This window comes from Apteryx mantelli, chromosome 2, assembly GCF_036417845.1.
Source record: "Apteryx mantelli isolate bAptMan1 chromosome 2, bAptMan1.hap1, whole genome shotgun sequence".
Taxonomy (NCBI): domain Eukaryota; kingdom Metazoa; phylum Chordata; class Aves; order Apterygiformes; family Apterygidae; genus Apteryx; species Apteryx mantelli.
Window position 1 is genome coordinate 93,783,390 of NC_089979.1, and position 21,830 is coordinate 93,805,219.

At 40.2% G+C, this 21,830-nt stretch overlaps 1 protein-coding gene across 1 annotated transcript in view; it reads left to right on the top strand.

The window, feature by feature from the left end:
• RECK (reversion inducing cysteine rich protein with kazal motifs) overlaps nt 1–21,830 on the top strand; it is a 75,321-nt gene that overhangs the window by 6,422 nt on the left and 47,069 nt on the right. Inside the window, exons 3-5 of the mRNA XM_067291072.1 lie at nt 4,240–4,314; nt 7,408–7,444; nt 15,478–15,563. Of these exons, the coding sequence (XP_067147173.1) occupies nt 4,240–4,314; nt 7,408–7,444; nt 15,478–15,563 (198 nt within the window). The remainder of the gene's footprint in view (nt 1–4,239; nt 4,315–7,407; nt 7,445–15,477; nt 15,564–21,830) is intronic.

A 21,830-nucleotide genomic window follows, 5' to 3' on the forward strand; every position in this document is an offset into this window, starting at 1 on the left:
TGATGAGATTGCCAGATTTGTTTGGCTCTCAGACTGCTCCTTGGCCACTCATCTACATGGGCACCACTGATACTGCTGAAGGAGCCCTTGAGTGGGTGAACGGCAACTACAGTCCTTGGGAGGTAGGGTGAAGGGCACAAGAGACCAGGTGGGGTTCTTGTCAATCATGCCAGTTAAGAAGGCTTGAATAAGGCCAGGATATCCCGTTAACTAGTAATTCAACTACTTTGAGTGAGACTTTTGAAAAAGGAAAACCTGGATTACAGATTTGTTTGTTCATTCTTCAACTAACCTTATGGTTCAAACATCTAATTTTTTTGATAGTCTTAGTGAGTATTATTCCAAGCTTAGTTTTAGTATCTCCTTCATTTAGTGATAGCTTAAGTCTGTCACATACTTCAGCAAGGAACAAATGGGCCTGTCTTTCTTTAATGGGCTTTTTACCTAAGCGTATTTCTGAGGAGGCTCACAGTGATACAGTTCCTGGTAGCGTTCATCTCTATACTGTTCCGGAGGTCTCTATCCAGATCCTCCTCCAAGTGTAAGAATGGTCCATCCCGATCCTCATGAAAGCCAGTAGATGTGTCAAGAGGCTGGCTTAGTTAAGCAGGGCAATCATGACTGTGCTTCAATGCAAAAAGGCAATATACAGGTGGTAGAAGCAGGGAAAGGTAACAAAGGAGAAATTTATAAGCATTGCCCAGTCGTGTAAGGGTGATGTTAGGAAAGCCAAAACTCAGCCAGAATTGAGACGTGCAAAGGATTTCAAGGGCAACAAGAAGACCTTCTGCCTGCTACAGCAGTAGTTGAAGGCTGAACAAGGAAAAAGTGGGACAGTTGCTGAATGGGGTGAGTGATTTAGTATCAGCAAACACAGATAAGGCAGAGGTACTGAGTGTATTCTTTGCCTTGGTCTTCATCAATAAGGTCTCCCAGGCCTCCGTTCCTAGAGAAAGGGTTCAGGGAGGAGAACTACCAGCCATGGATGAGGACTGAATCAGGGATCAGCTGAGAAGACTTGACCCATACGAGTTCATGGGACCACATAGACTGCATCTGAGGGTGCTGAGAGAGCTGGCTGATGTCCTCGCAAGGCTACTCTCGATCATCTTTGAAAGATTGTGGAGCTTGGGGGAAGTCCCCAGTGACTGGAGGCAAGTAAATGTTGTACCCATCTTTAAAAAAAGACCAAATCTGGGGAACTACAGGCCAGTCAGCTTCTCTTATGTCCCTGGGGAAATCGTGGAGAGAGTCCTCTTGGAGCACATTTCTGGGCATGTGAAGGGTAAATCATGCCTGACCAACCTGATTGCCTTTGATTAAAATGACTGAATTTCTGGATGAGGGGGAAGCAGTGGGTGTCATTTACCTTGACTTTACCAAGGTTTTTGACCCTGTCTCCCACAATATTTTTGTATCCATGTTAGGATATTACAGTTTCGATAGATGGACAACTAGATGGATAAAAAGTTGGTTTGATGATCAGACTTAGAGGATAGAAGTTAATGGTTTGCAGTCCACTTGCAGGCCAGTAGAAAGTGGAGTACACCAGGGGTCTATCCTGGGACCTATCCTGTTTCACATCTTTATCAGTGACCTGGAGAAGACAACAGATCACACTTTCATTGAGCTTGCAGGTGGCACTAAACTGGGAGGAACAGCTGATAATCTCAAAGGCAGAGCTGCCACCCGGACGAAGGGAGGAACAGAGGAATGAACCAACAGGAACTGGTCATTATGAAATTCAGTGCGAAGTCCTGCACCTGGGAAGAAAGAACCCCTTGCAACAATACAGGTTGGGGATTGATGGACTGGTGAGCAGGTCTGCTGAAAAGGACGTAGAGGGTACACCAACAGCAAGCTGAACTTGAACCAACAGTGTGCCTTGGCAGCAAGGAAGGCATTCTGGGCTGTATTAACAGAGCATAGCCAGTAGGTCTAGAGAAGTGATTCTGCCCCTTTAGTTAGCACTTGTTAGACCACAGCTAGAATACTGCATCCAACCTTAGGACCCTTATTATAGGGAAGATGCTGATAAGCTGGAGCAAGTTCAGCAGAGGGCTGCCAAGAGGGTTGGGGGGCTGGAGCATATGCCTTGTGAGAAGAGGCTGAGGGAGCTGCGCTTGTTCAGCCTGTGGAAGAGCGGGGACCTCAGAGCAGCCTTCTGATACCTACAGGAAGGTTGTTGAGAAGACAGAGCCAGAGTCTTCACAGTGCTGCATAGTGGGAGGACAAGAGGCATCAGACAAAAATTGAAACCAGAAAATTCCAACCAGATATACTGAGATTTTTTTTCCACCACAAGAACAACAGTGGAACGGAGAGGTTGTGCAGTCTCCATTCTCAGACATTTTCAAGACCTGACTGGATAAAACCCTGAGCAACATGGTCTGACCTCCTGCTCTGAGCAGGAGGTTGGACTAGATGGCCTTCTGAGATCCATTCCAACCTGAATTATTTTATGATTCAGTGACCCTGGAAGACCCCAAATACTACTGCAATTTTTCTTTTCTTGCTCTCTTTTCTGAAACCCAGTCCCTCAGCCTTTTGGTATGTCAGAGATTCCAGCATCCTAAATATTTTTGTGGCTTTCTGCTGGACTCCTTGCAGTTCATTAATTGCACTGAAGAGGCACAAAACCTGACATGATATTACAGATGTGGCCTCATGAGTGTCAAATAAAAGGGAATGGTCTTCCCTCAAACTGCTGGCAATGCCATTGCTAATAAAGCCCAGTATACTGTTAGCTTTCATTGCTGCATGGGTGCGCTGCTGACCCATGTTCAGCTTGTCATCCATCAGGACCCTAGTCCTTTTCTGAAAAGCTTCTTTCTAGCCAGTTAGCACCCAGCCTATACTATTGTGTGGCGTTATTCCATCCCAGGTACAAGACTTTGCATTTGCCTTTGAACTTTTCAAGCATTCTGTCAGCCCATTGCTCCAGCCTGTTGGGACTCATCTGAGCAGCAGCTCTACTCTCCAGCACGTTGGCCACAGCTCCCAATTCTAGATCATCTGTATACTTGCTGAGGACTTTTTCTGTCCCATTGTCCATGTGCCTAATAAAGGCATCAACAGTAGCGGTTTGACTCCTAAATTATACTACGTGTAAGTGGCCAACGCTTGAACTTTGAACTGCTGACCACTAATCTTTGAGCCCAGCCAGTTTGTCAGCCACCTTGTAGCCCGCCCACCAATCCAATCCATGTTTCACTGATTTTGCTCTAAAAATACTATGAGAGACCATGTTAAAATCCTTCTTAAAGTCAAGATAAACAACATTCACTGCTCTCCACTTTTTTACTAAACCATTCTTTCCATTATAGAAAGTTGTCAGCCACAATATGCCCTTGATTTGCCCATGCTGGCTGTTCCCAATCACCTTTTTATCTTTCATGTGCCCTGACATGGCTTCCAGGAGGATGTGCTCCATAATCTTCCTGGGGACTGAGGGTAGGCCAACTGGCCTGTAACTCCCCAGATTATCCTTCTTGCCTTTCTAGGTGGATATGATGTTTGTCTCTTTTCAATTGTCAGGAATCGCCTCCAATCACCATGACCTTTCAAAAATGATAGCAAGCTGCCTTACAATGACATTGGCTGGCTTTCTCGGCACCTTTAGTTGCATCCCATCCAGTCCCATGAACTTGTGTACATTCAGTTCGCTTAGATGGTCCTTAACTTGATCTTGCTCTACTGCAGGTAGTATTCACTCCCCCTGTCAGTTTTGATAGCCTCTTTACCTAATCTGGGTTCTGTTCATCTTTATTCCACATCAGTTACTGTTCTGGCTTTTTGGAAGGAGTTTAGTTGCCTAAGATCAGGTAATTAATATGTAGCAGAAAGTTAATTAGTTAAAGTTGCATAATATTTTGGTAGGTGGGACAGAAATCCTGTTTGTTTTTTTTTTGTTGTTTGTTTGTTTTTTTGTTTTTTACACTGCCTGTTCAATAGAAACTTTTGGAATGAAGTTTTTGAAACTCTCCTTCACTTCTAAAAAATAAAAATCCCTGTCTTCTCCATAAAAAAGTGCAACATATTTGATTGATTATAGGTGTGTAAAAGCAAATTTTAATTTTACGGGTTTTACATGTTAACAGTTACCTAGAGTTGTCAAAGGGAAGATAGCAGTGAACTGAAATTGAAGTTAAAAAGGAGGAAATAAATTGAAAAAAGTATTAAATGTATTGTTACATCTTTCTGTATGTTTTAAAATGTGTTCTGTTTCTGTTATAAAAGATTTTATCTTCTAAGAGTGATTCCCGTTTGAAGCACTTACTGCAACGAGCACCCGAGTATTGTCCAGAATCAATGGTAAGGCTTGCTATCTTAAAAAAAAAAAAAACAAAAAAAACAAAACTCTAATCTGGTATTAACAAAGTTTTTCTTGCAAAAATAAGATTTTAAAATGTTTCATAGAGTTATTTTATTTACTTTGAGTTTTGAGCTGGTAGAGCCTGTGTATACATCTTCAAACTTTTTCTTTCTTATGAGGGCTACCAAACTTCTTAAAATGAAGTTTTCATATGATTAGTTAATCCCCAGAGTAAGGGGGTTTTTTTGTTTGTTTGTTTTGAGATGTCATATGTTACACTACTTGCAGTAAGACTAGATTTCACAGCTTTGCTAGGTGTCATGGTCATGCAAGTTGTTACAAAATGAGTGAAAATCTGGCTTACATTGTCAAGAGCTTTGCATTGGGTGGTTGTCACTTAGTCCCCTGGAGGTTGCTGGCAGCGACCTAGTTTAGCTCATGTATTCCAGTTTGTGTATGGGAAAAAGCTAACAGGTCCTGGCTGGGCTAAGGCAAGGAGAGCCTCATAGTTGCTCTGAATGTATGGCCATACCTGACAAGCTGAAGTAATGCTTTTATTGAGTATGTAATTTTATGGTTTCCTTAAAGTTCTTCAGTGTATTACTAGAAAAACAAAGAATATAATCTGCACCCTATTTGGGTGATCATCTAATTGAGGAAGAGATAACCACTAGCATTTAGGTTGTTAATTCGAGTCTTCTGTCTTGGCAACTTAGAATCTTTAACACATTTGCTGTTAGAAAGGTATGATTTCCTTCTTTTAATTGTTATTACTTCTGAACAGTATTGATACTATTTCCAGCAAGACTAGAAACATGTACTCAATCCAGATGGGCAATGTGAAGGGGTAGTAGATCTCAGAGTGTAACATTTTATGGGCTACTTTGCAAGAGGGTGTTTGCTTATAGATCCTTTCCTCCTGTGTTTCAAAAGCATTTTCTTCTGTGTTTTGCTTTTGTGGATCATCAGCTTTAAGGTGTTGGTGACTTATAGGTTGTTGCTGGTGTAAGTAAAACCTGTGGTATGAAAAACATATTGAAGTGATGGATAGCATTTGTTTTGGTACTGTTTTTTATCCTGGTCCTTACCTTTATTCTCTGACAGGGACATTAGTGTTTATCTGTTTAGTAGAGGAATGCATTTTTAGAAGACAGGGTTGAGGAGTATCTGAAAGGGGAAATATGATTAATGTAATATACTTTTTTAACTCCCAATTACCATTTATAAATAGTAAGTTTGCTGTCCAGTGTATATCTTTAATATTGCTGAAATGGTAGTATTTATAACAGTTTTATATCTGGTTGTCTTAAAATATTTAACAGTTCAACTTAATGCCATATTCACTATTTTCAAATACTGCCCCTCTTTATCAATTTTCAGGAAAGGTTGAAGGGATGTTCTAGTGATGTTCCACAGAAGAGCAGATAGGTTATGTATTTAATCCAATGGTCTGTGTTCTGGGGCACTGGTTACAGATGTTGTGCTCTCTGTATTCTTCAGGTAATGTGATAGAAAGGGTATTGCCTGGTATTATGTAGTATAGTTACTGTCAAAACAAAAGATGGCTTTACCTTCTCGTGAAATAAAGGAAATAGATGGAATCAGTGGAGTGGAACTAGTAGAAGTGGCAGCTTTTATAGAAATACCCTCTTCTTTTAAGCTGACTTTGGCTCTAACCTGAAGTGGGAAACTCCCACAGATAATGGAGGAGGATAGTTTTAGATCATTAGATATAGATACATTGTAACTTTGAAAAGTCAGTAATTCCTGTGATGAGGGAATCAGTGCATGACAATACAGGATACAGTTTCAGTGTTGTTGAATAGAACTGTTACTAACATGTTTGACATTCTTTCACTTAAAGCCCCCTAAGACTTAGCACTTGCTTTCCTATTCTCTGCAGAATTTTCCTCAGATTTCATCATATTAAGTTTTATTCCCAGTGCTTGCTTAAAAATATTGATTGCAATAACATTGTATTAGAATACATGTAATCCTTCAAGAGTTTTATGTACTTGTGTCATTTTTCAATACTATAATGTAGTCATATTGTCTAAGTGTTTGTAAGTCTCCAGTTGTAGGACACTGAGCATCTAGCATACAGTGTATAGAAACTCCCATAGCTTTTAATTTTTCAGCCTTCTAACATATTACAGTTACAGTGGGTGCACTACGTACTTTTTTTCTGACAGTTAAACTAAAATTCTTACCTTGGATTGGATTCTTCCTCTTTTGCCTAAATGTCCTTCTTCCAGGATATTTGTAAGTTCTGTTGTGTTAGTATCAGAGCTACCTGTGGCAGATCCATTCCAACCTGAGAGTTCTTTAGTACTAGCCACAGTTCATATCCTCCCTAGTCATCCTGGCTGGTAGTCTTGGTAATATCAGTAATGGGGGAGAGAGGGAGAAGAACTCTTTAAGTGCTTCACCATTTTTTTTTCTGCCACAAGAAAGAAACCTTTATAGAATTTTTCTGCCCTGTAGCATCAGCCACTTGTATCTTCTGTCTTTAGCAGACCCTGTGCTAAATGACCAGGAGTGTTTCAGGACCAAAAAAAGTTACCAGATCTGTATTTTAACCTTTCCTGCTAATATTATTAACTTCTAGAACTTTTCTTCCATTTATCTGTTATTTGTCTCTGGGGTGCCTTAAAGCCCCTCTGTTTTGTTTTGTGTGTTGTGGGAGGTTGTGTTTGCTTGTTTCTAATTGGCAGAAAAGAGTGCTAGGTCAACAAGCTTCTCCCCAGGTCCTGTCTTAGATAAACCTTTTTCTTTGACTAACCAATTGTTACTTAATTCTCTAAATACTGGTGAAAAAGTTGACTAGCTAGCATAGTCCAGGTAATTATAGTATGTTTTGTACCTATAAAAATGCTGCTATTGTTTAGATATTCTGTAGATGGCAACCTTGTCAAGGCAACTTAACTTAGATGACCTACTACTTCCTCAAAAAATACTTTAGATGTAGAAGAGTTCCTCCCATAGGATACTTAAACTCTAGGGTGAATATGCTGAAAATGGTGTTTTTGTATCTGTTAGAAACACTTTTATTTTGTAGACTTACTTTTGCTTAATTGCGTTTTCCTTTTCAGGGAGAAGTTTGGGGTTGTATCAATTCTTCTTTGCCAGGTAAGATATACTAGTTCATTGTTGAATCGGGTTGCTTTTTTAGCAAATAAACATTTTTACGTTCTATCTACCACCTGCACCTACAGATTTCAAAATAATTTAACTTAAATTATGCTTCCATTTTGAACTGCATTTTGTTTGCTTGTTTCTTTTAATCTTAAATTGGTTACATATGCATTTTTTTCTTGTAAAACTTTTTTTCTTTTCCTAGTTAGAAATTGTTGGATATATTTGTGTAATTAGATGTATGTTCTTCTGTGACACATCAGAGAAATACCAGAGAGTTTTTTCCCTTTAAAATTTTTGTGTTATTTTTAGTTTCAGTATACCTTAATCTCATCTATACAATTATGGATGATTGCAATTTTGCTCTAGCTGCAGTGTCATTTGGAAAAAATGAGTAATAGAGAGAGATAGTAAAAACTAGACAAACATAATTTAGGAAGTGGAAAGGCTCAGATAAAGAAACAAACTGCTTGTTTGGTGGGTTTAGAAGACTCAGGCATGAATTGCAAAACAGGACTGTTATGTTAAAAAGAGAGATTAAAATAGATGAAATAAGACTTAACTGGTACTATGTATCTGTTCTAAGAGACTTTGAGTGAAATCAGCATGCTATAGTTGAAAAGTGGTAGTGAGGAAAGAGTGCTGTAATAGTATTATATCACCTACTCTGACTTTTTTTTTTTTTTTCCATTTCAGAGGCAAACTGTAGAATCCAGTGCATGCAAAGGGATTTGGTAGTCCTGATTTTGCTAGTTTTACTAAAACCTATAATATCTTTTGAAGTTGCAACGCTTTTCTCTGTCATCTAAAACTTGACAATTTTTTAATTGGAAGTAATACCTAATCTTTCTTGAAACTCAACTGCTACTCACAAATGAGTGTTGATGGTTTTATTGCAAGAGAGAAATACATATTTTCTTTCAAAATTTAGGTTTATGTTAGCAAGCAAAAAAGCATTGGAAATCCGTGTTAATGAACCACTCCCAAATTGTCTTACTTTACTTTCTGAACTGGTGTGAGGTCTCTTCAGTGTCTTTATGGTGTGATTTCATTATCATCTGGTTTATGGAAAAATATCACTTCTTCAATGATGATGGAAATCATAATTTAGTCTTGTGATAAAAGTGAAATTTTCCTGTAGTATCCTGAGTCTTGTACCTGCATGAAGCCCATGAAGCTTCTCATGTACCCCATGAAGCTTCTCATTCTTCTTGCATGTGAAATTACATTACATAGTTATGTTACATTTCTTCTTCGATGTGAGCTGCTTTTAAAATTCTCTTAAGTATTCTCCAGTGATTCCATGGGCTGCAAGATTTTTTAAGTTAATGGTTTAGTTCCTACAGAACAGTATTATAGGGAAAGGTCTCATTCCCTTTCTGGGAAATCAGTATGGTTAGGTGTCTCTCTAAAGTGCCTGTTTGTTCCCCATGCTGCATAAATTAATGTACGGGAGGAACTAGAAGTCAGTGTGCAGTTAGAGGGCTATAATCTTGCTGGGGTCACAGAGACTTGGTGGGAAGGTTCCCACATTTGGAGTTCTGCAGTGGATGGACACAGGCTCTATAGGAAGGACAGGCTGGGAAGGCGAGGAGGGAGAATCGCCCTTTAGGTGAGAGAGCAGCTGGAATGCTGGAATGGAGCTCTTCACTGATATGGAGAATGATCTAGCTGAGAGCATATTAGCTAGGATTACCAGGCAGACAAACATGATCTTGTGAGTGTTTGGTACAGACTGCCTGATCAGGAAGAACTAGATGAGACCACCTTCAGACAATTAGAAGAAGCATCATGTGTGCAAGTCCTGGTCTTCCTGGGGGATTTTAATCACCCCAATATCTGCTGGAGGGATAACACAGCAGGGCTCAAGCAGTCCAGGTTTCTGGAGTGCACTGATGATGACTCCATAACACAGGTGATGGAGGAGCCAACAAGGGGAGGCACTCTGCTGGACCTCATACTTGCAAACAAGGAAGAATTGGCAGGAGATGTGAAGGTCGGGGCAACCTTGGCTGCAATAAGCATGAGATGATGGAATTCAGGATCCTGAGAGGAGGGAACAAGGCGAAAAACAGGATTACCACCCTAGACTAGAGGAGAGCAGACTTCAGTCGGTTCAGGGATTTGCATGGAAGAATCCCATGGGATATGGCCATGGAGAGAAGAGCGATCCAGGAGAGCTAGTTGATTTTCAAGGATCATCTTTCCAAGTTCAAGAATGGTTCATTCAAATGAGCAGGAAGTCGAGCAAAGGTGGCACCAAGGCCTGCGTGGATAAACAAGGAACTCCTGATTAAAGTCAAACATAAAAAAAAAAAAAAAAAAAAAAAGGCATACAAAATGTGGCAGCAGGGATAGATGACTCAAGAGGAATGTAAAGAGACACTGTCCGAGCATGCAGGTATGAGATAGGAAAGCCAAAGCTCATCTGGAGTTGAATCTGGCAAGGGCCATGAAGGGCAATAAGAAAATTGCCCTACTTCTGCAAGTATATCAGCAGCAAATGGAAACCTAGGGAAAATGTGGGCCTGCTGCTGAATGGGCAGGGGACCCAGTGACAAAAGACATGAAAAAGGCAAAGGCCTTCTTTGCTTCAGTCTTTATGGGTAAGACCAGCTTTCAGGAATCCCAGGCCCCTGAGACCAGAGAGCAAATCTGGAGCAAGGAAGACTTATCCTCAGTGGAGAAGGATCAGGTTAGGGAACATATAACCAAACATACGCAAGTCCATGGGACCTGATGGGATGCACCCATAACTGCAGAGGGAGCTGACCATGGTGAGGTCATTCTCAATAATCTTTGGAAGGTTGTGGTGATCAGGAGAGGTTCTTGAGGACTGGAAGAAAGCAAATGTTACTCCTGTCTTCAGGAAGGGCAAGAAGGAGGATCCGGGGAACTGCAGGCTGGTCAGTCTCACCTCGATCCTGGGAAGGTGATGGAGCAACTAGTCTTGGATACCATTCCCAGACACAAGAAGGACAAGAAGATGATCAGGAGTAGTCAGCATGGATTTATGAAGGGAAAATTGTGCTTGACAGCCTGAGAGCCTTCTATGATGAGATGACTAGCTTGGTGGATGAGGGGAGAGCAGTGGATGTTGTTTATCTCAACTTTATCAAGGCTTTTGACACTGTCGCCCATAATATCCTCATAGGCAAGCTGATGAGATATGGGCTAGATTAGTGGACAATGAGGTGGACTGAAAACTGCCTGAACTGCTGGGCTCAGAGGGTTGTGATCGGTGGCACAAAGTCCAGCTGGAGGCCAGTCACTAGTGGTGTATCCAGTATTGGGTCCAATACTGTTTACATCTTCATTAATGACCTAGATGATGGGATAGAGCGCACCCTCAGCAAGTCTACAGATGATACGAAACAGAGGAGCGGTGGATACACCAGATAGTTGTGCTGCCATTCAGAGTGACCTTGACAGGCTGGAGAAATGGGCAGAGAAGAACCTCATGAAGTTCAATACAGGGAAGCACAAAGTCAGGTACATGGGGAGGACCTCATGCACACAGAACATGTTGGGGGCCTATCAGCTGGAAAGCAGCTTTGCAGAAAGACCTGAGGATCTTGGTGGGCAAGTTGACCATGAGCCAGCAGTGAGCTCCCAGGGCAAAGAAGGCCGACAGCATCATGGCCTCTACTAGGAAGAGCAGTGCCAGCAGGTCAAAGGAAGTGGTCTTTCCATGGACTCAGCACTGGTAAGACCACGTCTGGAGAGCTGCATCCAGTTCTGGGCTCTCCAGTACAAGAAGATCATAGACATACCAGTGCATGTCTAGCAAAGCTTTAAGACATCCCTTAAAGCTGATTAAAGGACTGGAGCGTGTCATGTGAAGACAGGCTGAGAGCACTGGGATTGTTTAGCCTTGAGAAGAGAAAGCTTGGGGGGAGGGGGTTATTAATGTGTATAAATATCTGGTGGGAGGGTGTAAAGAAGACAGAGCCAGAGTCTTCTCAGTAGTATCCAATGAAAGAGAAAGAGGAAATAGGCACAAATTAAAATACAGAAAATTCCATCTAAACTTGAGAAAAATCTTTTTTTGTACTGTGACAGTGACTGAACACTGGAACAGGTTGTCCAGAGAGGCTGTGGAATCTCCATCCTTGGAGATACTCAAAACCTGAGTGAATTTGATCTTGGGCAGTCCACTCTAGCTGACCCTGCTTGAGCAAGGGGGTTAGACTAGACAGTCTCCAGAGATTTACTGAATAGACAGATGAATTTTACAGTTATTGTCATTCTGAACAGTATGACATGCCTGCCTGCTTATTTAAGAAGGCATATAGAAACCTGTTTTGCATATGGGATTAAATGTGCTAAATTGCATAATTATATATGCTAAGTCACTTGTAACTCTGCCCTGTGATTTGCTGCTTGATGCATACATACATCCTTAGAGTATTTTCATTGTGGTCTGTATTTTCTCCCCTTCCTTCCTCACAGTAACTTGATGTGACTATTACATGTTAAAGTTTTGAAACTGATTTGCCAGTCACTTCGTTGCTGTAGTTATTACACCTTCAAATTTTAATGTTCTTGCAGCTAGCACTGAGCTTTTCCCCCACACACATTTTTTTCACTTCCCTAAACCTTTCACGATGGTCTTCTAATAACTTTTTTTTAAGGGGTCATCCTCACAAAATAACTCTGTAATTCATGTTTTATTGTCCTTGCCAATACAGTGTTGTAAGCATTAAAATGCTTAAGACTAGATATTCAGGAATGTAAATATTCTCTGAAAGAAAAACATTCTTCTGTATTTTCTGAAAGCAAATACTACTGAATGTTTTAATGGAGAAGTTCTTTTTAAAAATCTAATATTTGTCAATGTTTATTTATTAAATCTAGCAAGCCTACACAACATGAATTATTTGGGGGGAATTGTCTGGGAAATGAAAAAGTTTCTATCTGACCATGCACATGTGATATGATCGAGGGGCACCAGCTAAAAACATAAAAAAAAAAAACCCTAAACGCAGCAACCTATAGTTCTAGATGGTAACTATGTTCTTTTTTTTAAAGCTTTTTCATTTTCTGCGAGCAGACTGTAGAAGACTTCATCAAAGAAACGTAACAAAACACTGACTTGTGCATTCTTATACCCTTCTTGACACATGCAACTTTTGAAGATAAAGTGATAATCATAGTTGTTTTTCAGTTTTCTCTCTTCTTCATCTTTTTGTTTTCTTTCCCAGCTTCCTGGGGGTCAGTGTGATCCAGCAATTCTCAAATATTTTCATAATGTAGACTGTTTCTTTCATCACAAAATAAATGTACTGGAAATGACATTCTAATTTTTCATGTTTGTGCAGCTTTCCATCCCTGTTTCTGATCTCATAATATCCTTGTGGAAATTGCAATTAAATGTTTATAATAGAGTAAGTAAGAAAAATATCTGTGTATTGTAAGCCATCTCACCCATGTGTTGTGACTTGTGGAACTTTTCTGGGAGGGTTTGGGGGAGAAGAGCTGATGTAATGCAAATAGCTAATCTTTTATGATACAGCGATTTGTGTTCTACTTATCTTTATCTTTATATTTGATAAATAATCAAAGCTACAGGCTGCAGACCATTGTGCACAAAAGCTGTATCTTTGTTTATTATTGCATTCATTTTAATTACCTTGATCACAAAATTAATTTATAAGTCGCTGTACTAAAATTGCAGTTCAATGTTTTATGTAGATGTGACATCAGACTTTTCTCCACAAGTTTGTCTGCTGCTCTGAAATATCTTTGGGAGAGGGCCACTTGCCAAGAAAATATTAAGCATGGCTGGAGCTTATCAGCATTCTTAATGTGGAATGTATTTGTAGCTTTGGGTTTTACACTGAATTTTAGTGCAAGTGTACTTCATTCTTTTATCAGAGTTGAGTCCTAGTAAAAGTTCATCTGGAAAACACAGACTCCATCTTGCACAGAACATGGATGCTTAATAGTCAGTGTTGTGTGTTTATGTTGCCCCTAAAACTGTACAACTAGATCTGTCGTGTTTCTCATGGATATAGCTGGTTATTGCAAAAGAAGTTTGTTCTCATGTTGGCACATAATCTTTCTTTAATATTTATTAGCTTGCCTGTATTTTAAAAGAACCTTAAAAGATCACCATCCTGCTGAATATTACTGTTTCGACTGAAAGGAGTCTGTGTATAGTTCCACATATGAAAGTTGTGCAGAAACAACTGTTACATAATTTTTAGGCCTAAAATAAAGTGTATTGAGTAGTTGATTCTGTAATTAACTGCAGGTGTGTATTTTCACATATCTGTGTGACTTCCATGTAGACATCTGTTTATTTCTGGAATTAGTTTAAAAAAAATGCATCAAAATTGGAATTTTTGAGCATTGACAACAAACTGTTGATTTATGCATGACAGCCGTCTCTTGAACACTTTCAGAGAGATGCTCAGTCTCTGAAAAACAAATTCCTTACCCCAGTTATGGAAGTGGAATGTAAGGTGGATTTGCAGTTTTTTGTAGCCTTAAGATTCTCTTAACTAACTTGTGCAAATTGGAAAGGTGAGCCAAGACTCTTCAAAGAGATCATTGAATCACTGGCCTACAGGGCTTTCAAAATGTCTGGACCCTTCAGATGAGACAGAGCCACTTAAAACTGGCCAAATGTAGGCTGCATCCAAAAGCTGTTCTGCACCTTTGCCTCTCTGCCTCACCCCTACCCTGCTACACAATCCTGCCACATTGCTTGTGTCGAGCATTAAGGTCTTAATTTGCTTTCTGAAATTTTAATTAATGTTTTAGTTTGCTGAAGGTTGTGTTAAAGAAAATGTTTTAGCTAAATTATCTCCTTGTAAATTTACTATTACTATGTTTTCTTAATTTGCTTGTTAGAACGTCATGAGAGACTGGTACTGGAAAGGCTATGGACAAAGGCATTTCTACGCCATCTGTGCTTGCAAAGCCAACACAGTGTATCATAAAGGCAATTTTGTTCTTAATAAATCCATACTAGCTATTTTTTTCCATTCCTTGCAAGTAATTTCTGATTATTTTTTCCAGTATTTTCTTAGCACTGAATTTAAGCTCGCTGGTCTGTAACACCCAGCTCTTCAACTTCCTCTTTTTAAAGCTAGGCATCCCATTTGACTTTTCAGAATAGGTATTTCTACTGTACTTTTGAGTATTTTTTTTTTTATTAAGAAGTTGATTATTTTTGCCTTCTACTACCTACTTTTTTTTTCCTAGATGAAGGATATAATTTGTGTATATCTAAAAAATTGTTTTATTAAAAGACTTCATAACAAAACTGAGTGGTTCATTTGAGCTAAATATTTTTTTCCCTAAGGAAAAAAGTGTGGCAAGTTTTAAAATGGGCTTAAAGATGCTAGGCTGCTCCGTAGATCAGACCTTCCCTCTAATTATTTCTGTCTTAAAGGTTACATGTGAAATGGGTACAGGAATGCATTATTTTTGGTTTGGTTTCTGATGTCTTGAAAATATTTGTGAATATAGACTGCTTTGGAGGGGGTGGAGAAAAAATGAAACAAATTGTTGCAAGAATTCTCTTTCCTTTGGGACTTTAGTAAGAAATGGGGATAATGGGAACAGTGAAATAAGTGGAAAAAAGAGAGAAAGGAAGACAGGAGACTTATTGAAGATAATTCTGAATATCAAAATGTCTTAATCAGTGAAAGAAACTACAGAGGAAGCTTGAAAAAATTAAGAAACATCATATTCTGTGTTGAGGAACTTGATTAAAAAATGATGCTATTGAAATCTACAAGAAAATGTGTCTGTACGAGATAATGTTGTAATGATTGTTGTTGTTTTTTTTTTTTTTTTACTGTTGGCTTGTATTGACTTATACCTTAGATCAGCCAGATGAAATCATCGAAATTCCAGTTCAGTGTATAGAAGTCATTCCAAACCAATGTAATCTATAAATAGGTTTCTTGAAAGAGAACAGAGATTATCATATTTGAAAAGTAACTGACTCATGAGGTGGGGAAAAGAAAATGATGGCACAATTTCTCTTACGTACTGTCATTTTATTTTTAAAGGAGTTTTGAAGAAGTCTGATGGTTGGGTTGGTTTAGGTTGCTGTGAGCTAGCTATTGCTGTGGAATGCCGGCAAGCATGTAAACAGGTATGGCTTTCTAACTTTTTTCATGTGCTTTATGTTAAATGATGGAGTATTGAATTCATTCACATATTACTGTTTCTGAACTTGAGGGTTAAGACATTTTTTACAGCAAATTTAAATTATTACATAAACACTTTTTTAAATTGCAAAACTTGTCAAGAAACTTGCCAGAAAGTATAACTGACAATAAATGCCAGCAACCAAAATCCCAAACCAAAACAAAGAATTAACATTTTAAAGTCAATTTTCAATAAAAAAGCAAAATTTCAAGTCTGCTGAGATAAAAATCTAATATAAAAATTTACCCTTTTCTATGGATGTATATTTTTAACTGTGTTGTAGGACTAGGCTGCTTGCTAGGACTTGATGACCTAGAAGAGCAAATTTTAAGACCTCATGGTTAGCATTTTCAAGGAGAAAACTTGGTGTTTCTACAAATGGTGTGTTGTGTATGCATGCATGAAAAGGTACGCAGGCAATCCCCAAAAGGGGATTTCTAGTCTATGAGATAAGTCAGCTGAATAGTGGGGTCAGTCACTTATCTTCTAACATACTCAAGATATCTTACCCTATTGGAGTTGAGCTGTTTTCAGAGACATGTTTTGTGATCAGTAGAGGGAAGCAATCATTTGTTTTTCATTCAGTATCATCAAATGAAGTACGAACTCTTTAAATCACAAAACAAAGTTTTTTCTGATACTGTGGCTTGATACTTTAAAATTTCAATGTTCTGTCACTCCTTAAGTTAAAGGAAGGAATTGGGTAATTTACTTGACTTTCTCCTTTGAGTCAATAGCAAACTAATGCTTAGTGCCTACCAAAATATTTTGTCTTGGACATGATCACCGAAATCCAGCAGGACCCAAAAAAAAAAACAAACAAAAAACCCCCCCACCTCCCACACAAAAAAACAACGTTATAATAATTTGCTGTCAGGATTGTGTTTTAATCAAGGAAGTTGAATTCCAAGTTAAGTCAACTTTTCTTGTTTTTCTGCTTAAGCATACTTTACTGCTACCACATGATACCCTGCATATCTTGGGGTCTTTTTCTCCCCAGTGTATGGTATTTCTTTTAGTGGTAGATGAAGGCAGGGAGGTAGATTAGCCAGTGGTGGTGACTGGAGTGACAAATTAACAGTTCCTTGGTAAACGTTGTTGCCAAGTTGTTTTAAGGAATGAAGCATCAGCTCCTTTTGGCTTTTAGCTCAGTTGCCTGAATAAGAATAAAATTCAGACAAAGTGCTGGGTTTACTACTCTTTCAAAGAAGACTAAAGATGAAATAAACTATATTTTATTTTCTCTAAGATTCTGGAGGTTTGGGAGCGGATGAAAACCTAAGGAAGAAGTAGATGCTGACAAATGAGGCTTTTTTTTCTCAGAACTAATAATGGTTGGGGAAAGACACACCCCTGCCTTGTTATATTGGTCTAAGCAACTTTGGGACAAAGCTGTTCTTGCCCAGCCAGCCGCAACGAGCTTAGGGAGCGGGCCTGCGCGTTCTTTGCCTCTCACCTGGATAGCATGGGAGAAGACAAAGGTGATTGGGTGCTGCTTATCAGGTGTTGCCATGTCCAAAGAGGACATGGGTTAAGTGGACTTCTGAGGAAACAGGACAAGCCAACAGCAAGAGGCTGAACAGAATAAGTGAGAGAGAATTCCTGAGCCACAGAAGACAGGGCTAGGAAATACTAGCTCCACAAGGGAGGGTTTGAGACGTCCTGAATACAGTGAAAAGAGTTTACAGGCTGGGAAAACCAGGATTGGAAGCCCCAAAAGGAACAAAAATGGGGAAAATGATTAGTGTAATTAACATAACTCCTGTTCCATAAGAGAGCCAAAAGGCAAATAGAGATCTTTTTGTTTTTCCTCCCTTTTGCTGTGTAAGAATCACCTGAACTTCTTCAGGGTATCACCAAGGTCTTGGGACCTGACTTGTTCTTGACTAGTGTAAAATACATTAAGTAACATTAGAACCTCCTAAATGCTACCAGTTGTGATACCAGCAGAAGAGATGCTTCTAGACTGTGTCTGACAGAGGTATTGTGCCTTCTTTCTATATTCTAATACCAAATTCAATTGCTCAGTAATGAGGATACAGTTAAGTCTTACTGTGTTTACAGCTTGAAAGTACAGCAGCCATTTTTGACACCACAGAAGTTCCTGTGTGAGAGCTGGCTGCAGGCATGTCCTAACACTGCTGCACTTAGTAAATGGAAATAATCCACTTAGTTTTGCTTTGCAAACAGTAGGCATATGATTGTTGCTCGTGTGCTATATTTTGTTACTTCATAGTAATTTATTAACTGAATCTATAGAGATTCTGAAGCTTGCTTTGCTTTGAATATACTTAATTTCTTGAAACTTTTTTCACAATCTCTGCATAAAAGTTGTTGTTTTAAAGTAATGCTGAGTAGAAGACAAGCATATAGCTTCGGAGAGGTAGGCTGTGTGACTGGTTTTTGTGTGCAGTGTAATGTCTAGTGATGTAACATTCCAGTTAGCTCCAAATAGATTTTTGCGCCTCTTCAGAGAGGTTTTCCTTCATCAGATGGAAAAAGTATGGTTTCTCAGCCTTTGGTGTTATCATATCAGAATTTTTATCTGAGGAGTGCACCGGTGACAACTGTAAGCATAATACATGCATTTAGCAATGGTCTTTTTACTAAACGTCTGAGAACCGTTTTGCAGTATGCCCAAGACCATAGAAACATTTTCAAAGTTCAGAGTGTATAATCATTTGTTGTCATCCTTATAATTCATTTCTGGAGCAGTGACAGGTCTAAAATCCAATATAGTATCTTGCATGTGTAATGTTAGTCTCGAACCAGCAACATATTGCAAATTGTTGTCATGCAAAAAAAGATGATGCCACCTTCTCCTGAGAGCTTATGGTATAAAGTATTCAACAAGAATTGAGCAGTGAGTACACACACTGGGTACTGCAGAAAAGAGACGAGGAGTGAGTACACAAACTGGGTATTGTGGAACAGTTTGAGAGAAAAGGTTGGCCATGCCATGTGAAGGTTCATGGCGTAGTTAGAAAAAGGAAAACAACAAACAGAAGTATAAATGCAGTTCAGAAAGTATATATATGTATCTGTTCCCAAATGCATTTCTTCAGCTAAGTTTTCAAACTTATCTTAAAGTTTAAGTGTTCTCTAGAGCTAGTAAAAACTATTTATTTGCAGCAGTGTCCTATGAAATAATATTTGTTTAATCTTTACTTATTACTATATCATTTCTCTTTATTTTCAGAATCGAATACTGTATTGTTTGATTCTGAACTATGCTGTCTCACTATCCTGGATATATTTTGTACTTTAGCTGATTCTGTTTGATATATTTTACATGACTTTCATTTAAAATAAAATACTGGTATTTGCCAAACATCAGGGATAATGTGGAAATATTTGGGTTTTAATTTTGGCTCTTGAAACTTGAGGGGCTTTTTTGCTGGCACTTTGAAGAACTTCTTTGGAAGAAGTAGATGAGGCCTTCTACAGACAACTGGAAGTAGCCTCGTATTCGCAGGCCCTGGTCCTCATGGGGGACTTTAACCACCCTGATATCTGCTGGAGGGACAACACAGCAAGGCACAAGCAATCCAGGAGGTTCCTGGAAAGCATCGATGACAACTTCCTGAGACAGGTGATAGAGAAGCCAACAAGGAGAGGTGCTCTGCTGAACATTGTACTTACAAACAAGGAAGGGCTGGTTGGAGATGTGAAGGCTGGGGGCAACCTTGACTGCAGCAACCATGAGATGGTGGAGTTCAGGATCCTGAGAAGGGAGCAGGGCAAAAAGCAGGATCACAACCCTGGACTTCAGAGGAACAGACTTTGGCTTCTTCAGGGATCTTAGAAGACCCTTATGGGATAGGGAATCCCTAGAAGGAAAAAGGGTCCAAGAAAGCTGGTTGATACTCAAGGATCAGCTCCTCCAAGCTCAAGAACAGTGCATCTCAATGAGCAAGAAGTCAAGCAAAGGGAGCAGGAGACTTGCATAGATGAACAAGGAGCTCCTGGCAAAACTCAAACAGAAGAAGGAAGTATACAGACGGTGGAAGCAGGGACAGGTAACCTGGGAAGAATATAGGAATTTTGTCCAAGTATGCAATGATGGGGCTAGGAAGGCCAAGGCCCATTTGGAGTTTAATCTGGCAAGGGACAGGAAGGACAACAAGAAGGACTTCTATAAATGCATTGGTAACAAAAGGAAGACTAGGTGAGATGTGGGCCCACTACTGAATGGGGCAGGGGCCCTGGTGAGAAAGGACATGGTACTAAATGCCTTCTTCACCTCAGTCTTTACTGGTAAAACTGTCCGTCAGGAATCCCAGACCCTGGAGACCAGGGAGAAAGTCTGGAGAAAGGAAGACTTTCCCTTGATGGAGGTGGATTGGGGTTAGGGATCACTTAAGCAAACTGGACATCCACAAGTCCATGATCCCACGATCCCATGATCCCACGAGTGGTGAGAGAGCTGCTGATGTCATTGCAAGGCTATTCTCAATCATCTTTGGAAGTTCATTGTGATCAGGAGAGGTTCCTGAGAACTGCAGGAAAGCTAATGTCCCTGCTGTCTTCAAAAAGGGCAAGGAGGAGGACCCAGGGAACTACAGGCCACTACTACTACTACTACTACTTCCAAGCACATGAAGGACAAGAAGGTGATCAGGAGTAGTCAGCATGGATTCACCAAGGGTAAATCATGCTTAACCAACCTGATAGCCTTCTCTGATGGAATGACTGGCTGGGCAGATGAGGGGAGAGCAGTGAATGTGATCGACCTTGACTTCAGCAAGGCTTTTGACACTGACTCCCATAACATCCTCATAGGCAGGCTCAGGAAGTATGGATTAGACGAGGAGACAGTGAGGTGAACTGAAAGCTGGCTGATTGGCAGAGCTCAGAGGGTTGTGATTAGTGGCGCAAAGTCTGTTTGGAGGCCTGTTGTTAGTGGTGTCCCCCAGGGGTCAATACTGGGTCCAGAATTGTTCAACTTATTCCTCAGTGACCTGGATGAAGGGACAGAGTGCACCCTCAGCAAGTTTGCTGATGATCCAAACCTGGGAGGAGTGGCTGATACACCAGAGGGCTGTGCTGCCATTCAGAGGGACCTCAACAGGGTGGAGAAATGGGCAGAGAGGAACCTCCTGAAGTTCAGCAAAGGGAAATGCGGAGTCCTGCACCTGGGGAGGAATAACCCCATGCATCAATGCAGGCTGAGGGCTGACCTGCTGGCCTAGGGATCTGGGTGGGCAACAAGTTGAGCATGAGCTAGCAGTGTTCCCTCAGGGCAAAGAAGGCCAGTAGTATCCTGGGTTGCATTAGGAAAAGCATTGCCAGCAGGCTGAGGGAGGTGATCCTCCCCCTCTACTCAGCCCTGGTGAGGCCACATCTGGAGTACTGTGTCCAGTTCTGGGCTCTCCAGTACAAAAGAGACATGGAGCTACAGGAGCAGTCCAGCAAAGGGCTTCTAAGATGATGAAGGGACTGGAGCCTCTCTCATATGAGGAAAGGCTGAGAGAGCTGTGACTGTTCAGCCTGGAGAAGAGAAAGCTCAGAGGGGATCTTATCAGTGCATATAAATATCTGAAGGGAGGGTGTAAAGAGGACTGGGCCATATTCTTTTTCAGTGGTGCCCAGTGACAGAATGAAAGGCAATGAGCACAAACTGAAACACAGGAAGTTCTCTCTGAACATGAGGAGAAACTTCTCTACTGTGAGGGGGTAACAGAGCACTGGAACAGGTTGCCCAGAGAGGTTGTGGAGTCTCCTTCTCTGGAGATATTCAGAAACCATCTGGACAGGGTCCAGGGTAACATGCTCTAGGTGACCTTGCTTGATTAGGGGGGTTGGACTAGATGGTTTCTAAAAGTCTCTTCCAACCTGAACTGTTCTGTGATTCTGTGAACATGATATGATAGGCCCAAGGTCAGACTTTACTCCAGTATTTTAAATTACCGGGGGGGGGGGGGGGGTGGATAGCTGATGTAAGTAGTAATGTTAATTCTGAATATCTTTCATATGAAAAAGGAGTGACAGGTGCTACACCTACAGAACAAATAAGGAGCAGATCTTTACTTTGAAGGAAGAATGTCTTCAAATTACTTTAACTGCAGAAGTAAGTGTATGTGCAAGAAGGAGAAGAGAACAGAACAATAGTTTTGAGCAAGCTAGAATGAGGGAATGTTACGCTCAAGCTCTTCAATTTGCTAATTTTTTTTTCAGTATTCTGCTCTATCTGGTAAACCTGTGATGAAAA